The sequence below is a fragment of the Erinaceus europaeus genome, chromosome 19 (assembly GCF_950295315.1).
Source record: "Erinaceus europaeus chromosome 19, mEriEur2.1, whole genome shotgun sequence".
Taxonomy (NCBI): Eukaryota; Metazoa; Chordata; class Mammalia; order Eulipotyphla; family Erinaceidae; genus Erinaceus; species Erinaceus europaeus.
The window spans coordinates 42,214,128-42,228,351 of NC_080180.1; the positions used below are offsets into that span (position 1 = coordinate 42,214,128).

Sequence of the window (14,224 nt, forward strand, 5' to 3'; positions counted from 1 at the left end):
CCAGTCCAAGTTCTGCTTTGTATTTCCCCTTCTGTTCTTATTTTTCAACTGCTGTCTTTGAGTGAGAATGTGGTCTTTGAACAGTTGGCCCTTTTACTAGACTCTGTGATATTTAAGGTTTTATTCTAATATCTTTTTTCTCTCTTCTCTACCTCCTCCTCCTCTATTCTCTTTTTTATTGAGGGTTTATTCATTTATATTACTGCTGTTGTCACCTTAGGTATAACCTCTCATCTCCACATGATGGATGTCTTCAAGACTGTCTCTCCCTCAACCTTGATGCTCTTTAATCATCATGCCCCAGGACCCCAGCATCCCTATAACTCATCCAGTTCCCTTCTACTCCCTTTCTCCTCATTTTAAATAATTATTCGTTTTATTTGTATTAAGGCAAACTTAGTTTGCAAGATTAGACATGCATTAGAAGTGCAATTTCACATGTTCAAAATGTGTTACCATGCCATACTCACCACTAAACTATCAGTATCTTTCTACCAATGTCAATTGTACCTCTTCTGCCCTTATAACCCAATATTTATCCCATTGGTAACCTCAGTTTCTGTAATTTGAGATCAAATGTTTGCATAAAGCTCAAGTTGACTCAGTATACCATGTCCCTATATCCTCAGTATCTCATACCATCTGTGACAATTGACATAGAAACTTTGAAGAAGATGGAACAAACCAGACTGTCTTCACTCCTAACATGTGAGGGACTTGGTAATTCACTATCAGCTGACCACAGATCTCATTGATACAAGAGCAAAACAAACATGGGTTTTCACTGTTAATATATTATCTTTAAAGAATTAGTTATTTATCTTCATGAGAAAAAGAGAAAGAAGAGAGAGACCAGAAAACTCCACAGCTCTGGTATATGTGGTACTCTGAGAGAGAGAAAGAAAGAAGCCACAGCACCAAAAGTTTTCATCAACATGGTTGGGACTAGGCTTGAACCTGTGCCATACACAATGCAAGGCAGCACATTATCTAAGTAAATCATTTTTATGGCCCCATGTTTGTTTTTAACCTTTTGGGAATGATAGATATACAGAAAATTTATATAATTTGTTTTTTTTCTAATCCAGAGATTGTAATAATCCATTGATTCACTGTTAATACATTAAATGATTCATAATGGAAAAATAACACTACTTAAGGTAAAAAAACAATGACAAATTCTATTTATTGAGAATTTATTATTTCTCTAGCAACATATACACATTGACTATCACTCAAAAATAAAGTTACTACTTTTACTCTCTTCCTACTGATGGGGAAATTGAAAGTCATGTAAGTCAAGGACTTTATATGAGGTCATGCATATGCTGTATGAGAAACTAGATAATAAAACTAAATCAAAAACCTTTACTTCATGCCAAACAGTAAGTTCTCTATATGAATCATTTCAGGGGCTTGCCTTAGAGCAAAAAAAAAATGCATTAAAGTCAATGTTCCCTATATATTTTATGATGAATTAGACGTATTTGCATCTGGAGAAGGAAAATAATTTGAGAAAAGCAAAGTCACTAACTTTCCTTACCAAATCTAGCAAAAAAATCCTGAGTTTACACAAAGACTTTAAGAGATCACACTTCCAGTCGAATTAAATTCCTAGTTAAAAAAAAAAAAAGTGGCATCCAAAGTAAGTTCAAACTCTTGTCATTTCTCATAGCCTGAAACTTCCTGTATACTCTCCGCCAAATATTAGGCAAACTATGGTAAACCCAGTACTGTGCAGGATTTTTATTATACTAAGCAGGCATCAAAGTTGAGAGCCTCGTAAATATTAATCAGAAACTAATGAACAGTGGGAGAGTTCAGAATATCAATCTGTACTAAGGGGAAATTTTGAATTAGAGACACCACTTCTTACCCAATAAATCAGTGGTGAAAAATTGAAGGCGTTTTCGTGCATCTGCTTATGTTGCTTATGTAGCTAGATCTCTAGTCCTAACGGAGCACACAGTGTAGATGCTGAAATAGTGTAATTTTATCACCCCACATGGAGCTTTTGTATTTTTATCTGGACCATTATTTGAATTTTAATTACTTCCAAAAGACGCTGAGCTATATCACAGGAAACTCTGGCGTGCTCTTTAGTATTATATAGTTAGCATAGTCCACAAGTAGATAAAGCTTGTTTCATTCTTACTCATTAACATTCAAACACTATTGCCCAAAAGACTAGAAAACCCAAAGCTAGGAGGAGAGCTGAAATGCCAAAATGTGATTGGCTTGTTGTTTTTGTTGAATGTGCACATTAGTGCTTTTACCTCTGAGAACATATACAGTGTGTAACAGAAGTAAAGATATTTCCCATCATAATTCACAATTACATCAATACGAGTAGGCATAGCCATACATATACAGACGAGTACATTAGTTTCTATTTTTATTAGTGATTTAATAATGAAAGCACAAGATTATCAGATTGCAGGATTATAGTTTCACACTGTATCCACCATCAAAGTTCTGTGACACAACTTCCCACTCCTCTCTATCATTCTCACAAAGTCTAAGAAAAACTTTAGTCACTGTTTTTTTTAAGTATTTATCTATTTATTTATTTTCCTTTTTGTTGCCCTTGTTGTTTTATGTTGTTGTTGTAGTTATTATTGTTGTTGTTGGATAGGACAGAGAGAAATGGAGAGAGGAAGGGAAGACAGAGAGGGGGAAAGAAAGACACCTGTAGACCTGCTTCACTGCCTGTGAAGAGACTCCCTTGCAGGTGGGGAGCCAGGGGCTCAAACCAGGTGTTTTATTATTATTATTATTTTGCTTTTCTTTGTTTTGTCTTACAAGTTGATGTGCTTCAGTTCCTTATATTCCACACTTGAGCAAAACCATCCAGCTATGTCTTTTACCTTTTAATTTAATTTGGATTTTTTAATTTAATGTCACCTTTTTATTTAATTCAGTTCCATTCATTTTGTCCCAAAAGACATGACTCTTATATAATAGTTGTTCAATAAATATTTTAGGAGATCCTTTTAAGAGACTATTGTAGTTTTTGCTTTGAATGAAAGAATGTGGTTTCTCTAATGGCAATTGGTCGTTCGAAAAATATTTCAATATAGCTAAAATTCAATATAGTTTCCCAACTATGTTTGTTTTTTCAATAATCTTTTAAAATTTATTTTCATTAAATTTTTTATCTTTATTAATTGGATAGTGACATCCAGAAATTGAGAGGGAAGGGGGAGAGAGGAGGAGAGAGATACTTAAAATCCTGCTTCACCACTTGTGAAGCTTTCCCCCTGCAGGTAGGGACGGGAGGCTTGAACCCTGCTCTTTGCATACTGTATTGTGTCTTCTTAACCAGGTGCGACACCACCCGGCCCCTCCCAACTATGTTTGTAACACTATAGAAGTGGTTAAGATGTTTTTGAAGTGGCTAAGATTTTATGTCTATTTTGGTAAAGCGATTGTTTTTAAGCCCTCCCTTGTTCCCACAAATGAAAGGTAAGAGTGACATTTTGAAAACATCATATTTTATTATGATATTAAAACATAAATGTATTGGGGGTCGCGCGGTAGCACAGCGGTTTAAGCGCACGTGGTGCAAAATGCAAGGACCAGCTGAGGGATCCCGGTTTGAGCCCCAGGCTCCCCACCTGCAGGGGACTCGCTTCACAAGTGGTGAAGCAGGTCTGCAGGTGTCTGTCTTTCTCTCCCTCTCTCTGTCTTCCCCTCCTTTCTCTCTGTTTCTCTCTGTCCTATCCAACAACGAACGACATCAACAACAACAATAATAACCACAACTAGGCTCCAACAACAAGGGCAACAAAACGGGAGGAAAAATGGCCTCCAGGAGCAGTGGATTCATGGTGCAGACACTGAGCCCCAGCAATAACCCTGGAGGCAAAAAAAAAAAAAACATAAATGTATTTATTTTTAAATTTATCATTTGCTTATATTTGAGATTTCAGAAATTATTAACCTGAATCTATCATATTTTAGTATTATGTGGAGAAAGTTCCTTTTTATATAAATAAGTCCTTGAATAAGAACCAGAATACTGAGAATGAATGGCACACATAATTGACTGTTTTAGAGAATTTCATGTATTTCTTTGCCTTGTCTTAAAAAAATCACAATAATAATAATAATCCTATTATTTTAATTATTTACACATCAATATAGCAATATTTCTCAGACCTTAATTTTTCTTAAATTTTTGGAAATATTAAAGTTGCTTTAGTCTGTGTTACTGACAAAACCAAACAACAGAGTTTTTTCATAATTCTACTGACAAGGATACATTTGGGATATACTTTTGCAAAACAGTTTTGATCTCATTATCATATATATTATTTATTATTGAAGAGACAGAGGGAAATTGAGAAGGGAGGGGGAGGTATAGAGGGGAAGATACAGAGAGACACCTGCAGCCCTGCTTCATCACTCATGAAGCCTTCCCCCTGCAGGTGGGGGCCAGGGGCTTGAACACTGTAACGTGCGCACTTAACCAAGTGCGCCACTACCTGGCCCCTCATTATCTTTTCTTTATCTTGCTTATTGGTATAGGATAGTACTGTAATCAGAATTTAAAACTGTATTTAGCAAGAGCTAGAAAGATTGCACAGCCTATTAGAGCATCAGTGTGCATTGAATGTGACTCTGAAGTTTCAAGTTCAATACTTCTTAAGTCAGAACTGAGCACTGTTCTAGTTTCTATCTTTCCTCCTCTTTCATTTTCATTCTGTATATATTTCCTATATATATCCTGCTACACTCACTTCTAAAAGTTGCATTTGGCATTTATAGAAAATGCTTAGGAAAATACTGAATATGAGGGCAGGTGGTGGTGCACTGAGTTAAGCGTACACAGTGCTATACTCAAGGACCCACCAAGGACCCAGGTTTGAACCCACGCTCCATACCCACACGGAGGATACTTCAGAAACAGTGAAGCAGGTCTACAGGTACCACTCTTTCTCTTTCCCTCTATGCCTCCCCCTTCCCTCTCAATACTTCTGTGTTCTATCAAATAAAATAGGGAGTGGGGAATGGAAAAAAATGGCTACTGGGAGCAGTGGATTCATAGGGCAGGCACTGAACCCCCCCAGCAATAACCCTGAAGGCAAAAAGACAAAAAGTAAGGAAAGCATTGAAGCAATTTGTAAGGTCTTAGACACACATAAAATAATTCACTGTAAGTTGATATTAATAGAAACCTCTAAAGTTATGATTGTCTGGTATAAGATAGCCAGTGCAGTTATGTAAATAAAAACATATGCTAGTGGGCCAGAAATACATTGTTTAAGAGAATCTACCTGGAAAGAATTCCTGTGTTGTCATGTGTCTGACCCAGGTGTGAGCCTTACCACTTACCACACTGGAAGAAATTTGATGCTGTGATGTGTATCCCTGTATCTCTGTCTCTGTCTTCATCTCTGTCATTTTTATCTCTCTGAAGAAGTGAGCCCAAAGTTGTAAAAATCAGATGACAATAAATAAATAAATAACATAACATAGCATAACCATGTCAAGAGTTAATAAAAGGTCTTTTTTAAAAAATATTTTTAAATTTTTATATTTATTTATTTCCCTTCTGTTGCCCTTGTTGTTTTTTTATTATCGTTGTAGTTATTATTGCTGTTGTTGTTGATGTCGTCATTGTTGGATAGGACAGAGAGAAATGGAGAGAGGAGGGGAAGACAGGGACGAGGAGAGAAAGATAGACACCTGCAGACTGCTTCACCACTTGTGAAGCGAGTCCCCTGCAGGTGGGGAGCCTGGGGCTTAAACCAGGAAAACCTGTCTTTAAACATAATAAAATCTAAGGCTGTGAAGGTACTTAATATACATTATCTTAAATACAGTAAACTGAAGTCTAGTACTTTTATATCAAAAAGAAATATACCTCTGTAAATGCAGCCCTGTGAATCTGATATAAAATAAGGATACTGTGGATACTTAGGCGAATAGATACGAATGTTAGATTTACATGCAGACCCTAAGGCAATATAAGAAGCAAACTGAAGGAAATAGTATATATTTAAGCTCTATTCTCATTGACTTTGGAAGCAGTTAGCCAAGTTTATCCAATATCAGAAAGAGGAGAGGTAGACTAATTATTATACCTGCTTTTTCACCATCTGGTAAGTAAAACTTGCTGTTTCAATTAACTCGATATATTATTTTTAATTTTAATTATTTTGATGCTTACAGCAATATATAATTCTCTGATTATAATGAAAGAATTACCTAAGCAAAGGAGTAGGACCATGGGACTGAAAGTTAAGCTAACACAACCAGGAAGTCTAGTACTATGTAGTCTGTGGCTGATGCTTGGACATGTGATGGCCTGTCCCATCTGTCTGTCCACAATGCGTTTTATTATGTACCTAATTTCTATTTTCCTATCTAACTTTGGTTTTCATCTTTTCAGGTTTGGGTTTATTCTCCACAAAGATGAAGCAGCATTACAAAAAATTGACCTTGAAACCATGTCATATATCAAGACAATTAACTTGAGGGACTACAAATGCGTTCCTCAATCTTTGGCATATACACACTTGGGAGGATACTATTTCGTTAGCTGCAAACCTGACAGCACTGGAGCTATTCCACCACAGCTCATAGTGGATGGTGTAACCGACTCAGTCATCGGATTCAATAGCGATGTGACAGGCACTCCATATGTCTCTCCAGATGGTCATTTTCTTGTCAGCGTTAATGATGTGAAAGGTCTTGTAAGAGTCCAATATCTTACCATCAGAGGAGAAATACAGGAGGCTTTTGATATTCACACAAATCTGCACATATCCGATCTGGCATTCCAGCCATCATTTACTGAAGCCCACCAATACAACATCTATGGTAGTTCAAGCACACAGACTGATGTGCTGTTTGTTGAACTCTCCTCTGGGAAGGTTAAGATGATAAAGAGCCTTAAGGAACCACTTAAAGCTGAAGAATGGCCTTGGAACCTGAAGAACAGGCAAATCCAGGACAGTGGATTATTTGGTCAATACCTGATGACACCTTCCAAGGACTCTCTCTTTATACTAGATGGGCGACTCAATAAGTTAAACTGTGAGATCACTGAGGTTGAGAAAGGAAATACAGTCATTTGGGTGGGAGATGCCTAGGAGCCCCATTAGATAAATGTTGAATGAAGAGTTTTCCAGTACATTGCACTTAATCTTTTGTTTAAGATGAAAGCTTGACTTTTCTAGTTTATATCTTAGTCAAAACTAAGTCACTCAGGTGGCCCAAATAAAAATAGTTATTTTGACAAAAGCATATACAATTAGTAATACTGATTAACTAGAAATATTTAATGTAATATCTAACCAAAAATATATCAATCACAAGAACTAAACCTATAATTATGTTTTAAGTCAATAAAATAGAATTCTATTGAAAAATCATTCAACTGCAGGGAATTTCAGACGATGTTAAGCACTGTTTCATTTTGAGGTTAGTTGTCAGTTGTTTTTTTTCCCCTCTGTCCTTTTCGTATGATTCAATAAGAAAAAAAGTTATTGTGGACCCTTAAGATTCTCAAGTCAAAATATCCTGTCCCATCCACTGTTTATAATCTTTGTGCCTTGAAAGGAATGTCACAAGAGGAAAAGGGAGGCTAAAAGTTGCTTACTGAACAGCCTCATAACTGTAAGTCTCTTGTTATTAAGAGAAAAATTTGGCAACTCTTGCAACAAATCCTGCCTTCAGTCATTTGTTTAGCTCTCAACGAAATATCATTTGAAGGCATAAATTGGCCTTAGGTTGTATACAGGTGACAAACTCTATTTGACACTTACTGTATAATCTATAGCATGTTATGGAAAACAGGGAGGAAAGGAGGAAATAATTATGGCAAAAAAAAGTTTGCAATCATTTCTATACTTACTTTCTTTCATTCACTAGAGTATGTTATATTTTAATGCCAATTTGTCTAGGATGTCAAGTGCTTTCAAATGTTTGTTAGCATAATAGATTTGTATTCCTTTTCATGCAGCCCGCTGTTACATTAGCAGGAAATTTTTTATCAAAAAATATATATCATTGTTATCTGCTTGGAGTAAGTAACATCTTAACATCAGGAAACCAAGTCTGGCAAGAGAATTAAGGACTATTTGTGGTTTAGGAAAATTGGGAAGGAGGTGATAGGTTCACAGTAGTGAGTAAGAATAGCCTTGTCGATGGCTTTTGCTGTTTAACTATAAACTATGACAAATTTAGACCTTAATAACTTTCCTTAATAGTTTCTGTTCGAGTCCAACATAATCCTTAAATGACCCTCTCATTAACTGTGCTTAGTTTAGTTCTGAAACTTAACTAATCTTCTATTTTGAGACACTGCATAGGAATAAAGGTTATTCTCTCATTTTTTAAGGAGAAAAAGGAAAAGAAAAGAAAGACAAGTCCAGTAGAAGTGAATTAAAACTAGATTGTTAGTTTATTGAAATAAGCAGATAATTATCTAGGCTTAAAGTAATAGCTTACATGTCTTAAGAATCTTTTTACCTATTTTTGCTTTATTGTTGCTAAAAATGTGAATGGGCTGTTAAATGACCTCCGTTTACTGAAGGTAATCCAATAAGGTCTTTTTTAAATACAAATTTTACTCAAGTTTAAATTGTGTAACAATGCTTAGAAACCTGAAATTTTATAGTGCGTAATATGTTAACATGTATATAGTGTCCTCATCCGTGTGATAACAGTAGTTCTATTCTTAGCTTACACATTATGGAAGATAGATTTAATAACCAACAAAATTCAGCTTATGTTTCTACTTATCAAGTGAGAATTCTTTTTGAGCAGTTTTCTTCCCTGTGAACATGAATCTTATAAAGTGTCTGTAATCTAATGATTTCATGTAAGTTTGTCTCATAACATCCCTCTTTGGTGGTTAACACTGTGTGGATGCTCTGTCTGTAGACATTGCTTGATAAAGGAGAATAAACCTCTTACATTTCAACCTTTGCGAGTTCAGTTGGTGTATTAATGTGCAGACCATTGTCTTGTTTTGTTTTGCTTGCTTTCTTATACTATCAAACACTCCCTTCTTGGCTTCATTATTTTGAAAGTTTGAGGATAGGATTGATATCAAAGACAACTATAGTGAGATCAAAAAATAATGATAACTCAATTTGTGTCTATATATATATATCTCATATTGAATTTACAATATTCATTTCTGTTCACTACTCAGAGCAAAGAATTTAGCTCTTCAAAATTGTGTTTCATTATGCCTTTTTATGTCTTAAAGACCTGAATATCAGATTAGAATATCAAATGTAAGATCTCATCATAGCTCCAGGATGTTCAAATGGGCCATTCGAACTCAGCCTTTGCTACAAAAAAAAAAAAAAAAAAAAAAAAAAAAAAAACTACTGCAGAAGATAGAAAGTGTGAGATATGCTCCACATGGCATCAGAATTGGAAGTAGTGCTGTCTGTAGAGTGAGGAAACATGGGTGCATTGCGAATATGCTTCTCTGCTGTCATCAGTGGGTTTTGTGTTACTGAACTCAGTTATAGAATAACAGTATCACACTTAAATGTTTGACAAACAGTTCCTTAGTCATCTAGTCTACCTTTAGCACTAAAAAAAAAATCTGTAAATGATTTTGTTAAACACAAACTTTTCGAGCCAGCCATTCAGGATCAAATTATTTGTGGTCACTGATTTGGCCTGTAGTTTATAAACTCCAATATAGAATGGACAATTCTATTATTATTTACTACACTAGGGTAAGTAAAGCCTGTGCACCAGATGTGCAGTGACTGCACTGAATTGAGGGCAACATGCCAAGCATAAAAGAAAGGGCATAGGTAACAAGGGGTAAAAATCTGCAGGCTCAGTGTATAAAATGATATGCAGCTTCAAACTATTTTAAAATATTTTTATATTTATTTATTACCCCCTTTTTTTGCCCTTGTTGCTTTATTGTTGTAGTTATTATTGTTGTTACTGATGTCATTGTTGGATATGACAGAGAGAAATGGAGAGAGGAGGGAAAGACAGAGAGGGGGAGAGAAAGACAAGACACCTGCAGAACTGCTTCACCATTTGTGAAGCAACCCCCCTGTAGGTAGGGAATTGGGCACTCACACTGGGATCCCTATGCCAGTCCTTGAGCTTGGCACCATGTGCACGTAACCCACTGCACTGCCTCCTGAGCTCCCCCTTTACTGTTTAGACTTGAGATTTAACATGTTAAACAACCTAAAATTGCAGACACAGATACTAAACCTCTCTCTCCCTGGGTATATATAATTTATATATATATATATATATGTAATTGGATAGAGACAGTAAAATTGACAGGGGAGGGGGAGATGGAGCAAGAGAGAGAGAGAGACAGAGATAGAGATGTGAGCATTCAACCATGGGCGCCACCGCCTGGTACCTTCTCCCTGGACTTATCATTTCTGACTGCTCTTTTTTATTTGTGTACTGACTTAGCTGCATTATTATAGTGAAATAAAGGTTAGCTCACAAAGTGAAAACATTGATGCAGATCCTCAGAAAGGAAAGCATTGGTCCTGTCAAATAATTCAGCGCTGGCGTTATTTCACCAGGCTCTTCTTTGACTATTTCTTTGTCTGATGTCTCCGTTAAGCTGTCTCCACTGACATTTAAGCCACACATTAGGCTCCAGTAGTTGTTGGCACAAATTGCTATTATTTTTAACAATGTTCTGGGAGGCAAACTGCTTCCTTCTGCTGCAGTGAAATTCCAACTCCTGTGTAGGGAGAGTTAGGAGGCCTGCCTTAGAGCTCTGTTCTAGTCTACTGGGCTGTTGCGAAAGTCACACGAAACATTTTTGCATAGAAAACTACGTCCTTTTTGGACAACCCAATAGCTTTTCTTTCTTTAAAAGATTTGTTTATTTTTGTTAGAAAGAGAGAATTAAATAAATTATAAGTCCACTTGACTGTAGTCTAGGAAATCCCAGGGATCCAACATGGGCCCTCACACATGAAAGTCCTATGTTTTAGGTAGTTTCTAGAAAATTATTTTATGGTTTAACTTGTTGGCCATGTAGAGATACCAACCTCCTATTAATATATTGTCTCCAAAACCTCTACTTTTGTTTTAATACAAGAGCCCTATGCCTATAATTTGATAAAACTCCATTTCAAGTAAAGTCAGACTTTTACATGAATGGGCCCTACTGCCCTCTGTACCTAAAGTCTGCCTCTAACCTCCATTCTTTTTATTCTCTCTTTTTTGTCACTTTTACTGAGGAAAGTGTTGCTGAACCCCCCCCCACGCCAATTATTATAACCTGTAAAATACCTGAACCATAGTTTTGAACTGTTTGTGGTCAGAGTTATTCTCTGCTCCTGGAAAGATACTTTAGTCTTGAGCAGGACACTGAGGAGATAATACTAGTCTCTGCTCTGCTAGGTTGACCTCTGTGTCAAACTTCAGCAAAATCATCTACATGGAACCATGTAATATATAACCCCAGAAGTATCTTCTCAGACATCCTGACATCATCTCCAAAATATTTCCCACACTCATTTGACTCCAATCTTATAATTTCCCTTCATTTTATTTTTTAAAAATCCAGGTTTCAGTCTTTACAGTTGGTGTTTCTTCTGCCTAGAATTTCACATTCTGCAGATAAACACATGAATTCTTCCTGAACGTGGGGGTCAAGGGATTTGAACCTGTGTCTTTGTGCATGATAATGTGTGCATTCAATAGGCTTGCCACTCACCCAGCTTCAGGAACTCTGTTTTTAGCTCTATAGTACATAAATTTAACTTGTTGGAAACTCCTAATCATTATGCAAGGAGGTGTCCCTTGAATGTCATTCTGTGATAATTACAGACAACACCATTCATACAAGTGTTTTCTATTCAATTTTCTCTAATTCCCTGTTGTATTAGAGCTAATAGAAACATAATGAATACTTGGATAGATAGTAAAGTTTTAAATGTTTGGTAACTCAAACTAGATATAACTGCTTATGTACGGATGATTTCTTTTATGTTAAACATTAATTCCTTTCATATATTATTAAACTTTCGGTTAACAAACATCACCTTTTAGTTGTTTATAGGACAGATTATACTTTGCCCATTAGCCTTGTCATAGGAAGTATGCATGGCCAGGTGGTGGCGCACTGGCTTGAGCACACACCTTACCTAATATGCATATAATCAATAAATAATGGGTGTTGTCTCTGTGACAATCCACATTTCTATTCTGAGGTTAATTAATTAAATCATTCACTGTTGAGTGTCCCCATATTTTTGATGAAACAATATTGTTTGATAGCATTTTATAGGTTTCAGGTCTTTTAGTCAGCATCTACATGCACTGCTTCTGGTAACCATTAGTTTGGTCTTAAACTCCAAAACTTTACTTTTTAAAAAAATATATTATCTTCATTTATTTATTGGGTAAAGACAACCAAAAACTGAGAGGGAAGGGGGAAGTAGAGAGGAAGAGTGACATCTGCAGTCCTGCTTCACTACTTGCAAATTTTCCCCTGCAGATGGGGACTGGGGGCTCGAACATGGGTCCTTGTACATTGTAATAAATGCATTCAACCAGTTGCGCCACCACCTGGCCTCACTTTACTTTTACTATATTTAATATAGTTGCTTATTTTATTTTTATGTACCATATAAGTGAAATTATTCATACTTTGTCTTTCTCTGATTTATTTCACTAGACACTGTACTTATTAAGTTATCCTCATAGTTGCAAATTTCCTATAAAAATTCATTTTAATTGTTTAATACATATGTGCATAGTGTATACATAAAATGCTTACATATACTTAATGTACTGAGTATATTGCTTAGTATATATTGTTGTGTGTGTGTGTGTGTGTGTGTGTGTGTGTGTGTGTGTGTGTGTGTGTTAATCCAAAGAACTGGATGTTCTTAACAGGAAACCTATAGGCTTATAGAACAGCAAATCTACATAATTCCAGACAAGTGTAAAGACTGGGGGTTCCTTGATATTTCCTCAACTTACTTGCAAGTTGGCATATTATGTCAGGAGAGGATTTTTTTTTTGCCTCCAGGGTTATTGGTGGGGCTTGGTGCCTCCACAACAAATCCACTGCTCCTGGAGGCTTTTTTTCCCTTTTGTTGCCCTTTTTTTTTTTTTTTATCATTGCTGTGGCTATTGTTATTGTTGTTGTTATTGATGTTATTGTTGTTGGATAGGACAGAAAGAAATGGAGACAGAGGGGAAGACAGAGAGGGGGAGAGAAAGATAGACACCTGCAGACCTGCTTCACAGCCTGTGAAGTGACTCCCCTGCAGGTGGGGAGCTGGGGTCTCAAACCTAGATCCTTGCTTTGGTCCTTGTGCTTTGCACCATGTATGCTTAACCCACTGTGCTTCCACCCTACCCCAAGGAGAGGATATTTTTAAGTAAGGAAACAATATATCTTCTGTAAATATTAGAGGTACATGTTATATATATATATATGTATACCTACATTAATTAATATCAATCTTTATGGACATGATGAAAATATATATTTTCAGTTATGGAAAGCTTGATGTTTACTCCATTCCCAAAAAAAAATCCTGTTAAGAAATGTTTTTCATTTTAAATATTATCAAGAAATTCTTGCATAATGTTATTTATTTATTTATTGCTTTTAACTATCAGGGGAGAGTTATTGATTTATTTTCAGCTCTTAATTCTTTTTTAATTTTTAAATATTTTTATTAATATTTATTTATTTTCCCCTTTGTTGCCCTTTTTATTGTTGTAGTCATTATTGTTGTTGTTATTGATGTCATCCTTGTTGGATAGGACAGAGAGAAATGGAGAAAGGAGGGGAAGACAGTGAGGTGAGAGAAAGATAGACACCTGCAGACCTGCTTTACTGCCTGTGAAGCAACTCCCCTGCTGGTGGGGAGCCAGGGGCTTGATCCTGAATCCTTACACCTGTCCTTGAGCTTCGTGCCATTTGCGTTTAACCCGCTGCGCTACCGCCCGAACTCCCCTGAATTCTTATAAATATAGTCTTTCCTCTCTCTTGAGTTGTCTGGCTTTTCTTTAGATAGAAGGAGAGGGAGATTGTGAGGGACATATCACAGTGGTGGCACACCAGCCACAAAAGCACTAGGCTCAATCCTTGGCTCCATCAGCAAGAACTGAGAAGTGCTCTCCTCCTCCTCCTTCTACTCCTCCTTGTCTGCCTTTTCTTCTTCTTCCTCCTTCTTTCTCTCCTTCTTTTCCTCCTCTTCTCCCTCGCCTCTCAGTTTCTCTCAAAATAAAA

General features: G+C 36.3%; 1 protein-coding gene across 1 annotated transcript in view; it reads left to right on the forward strand.

The window, feature by feature from the left end:
* The window catches only part of FSTL5 (follistatin like 5), a 736,076-nt gene extending 727,141 nt beyond the window's left edge, over positions 1–8,935 (forward strand). Inside the window, exon 16 of the mRNA XM_007529584.3 lies at positions 6,398–8,935. Coding sequence (XP_007529646.1) covers positions 6,398–7,100 — 703 coding nt within the window. The 3' untranslated portion in view covers positions 7,101–8,935. The remainder of the gene's footprint in view (positions 1–6,397) is intronic.
* Positions 8,936–14,224: the final 5,289 nt, after the last annotated feature.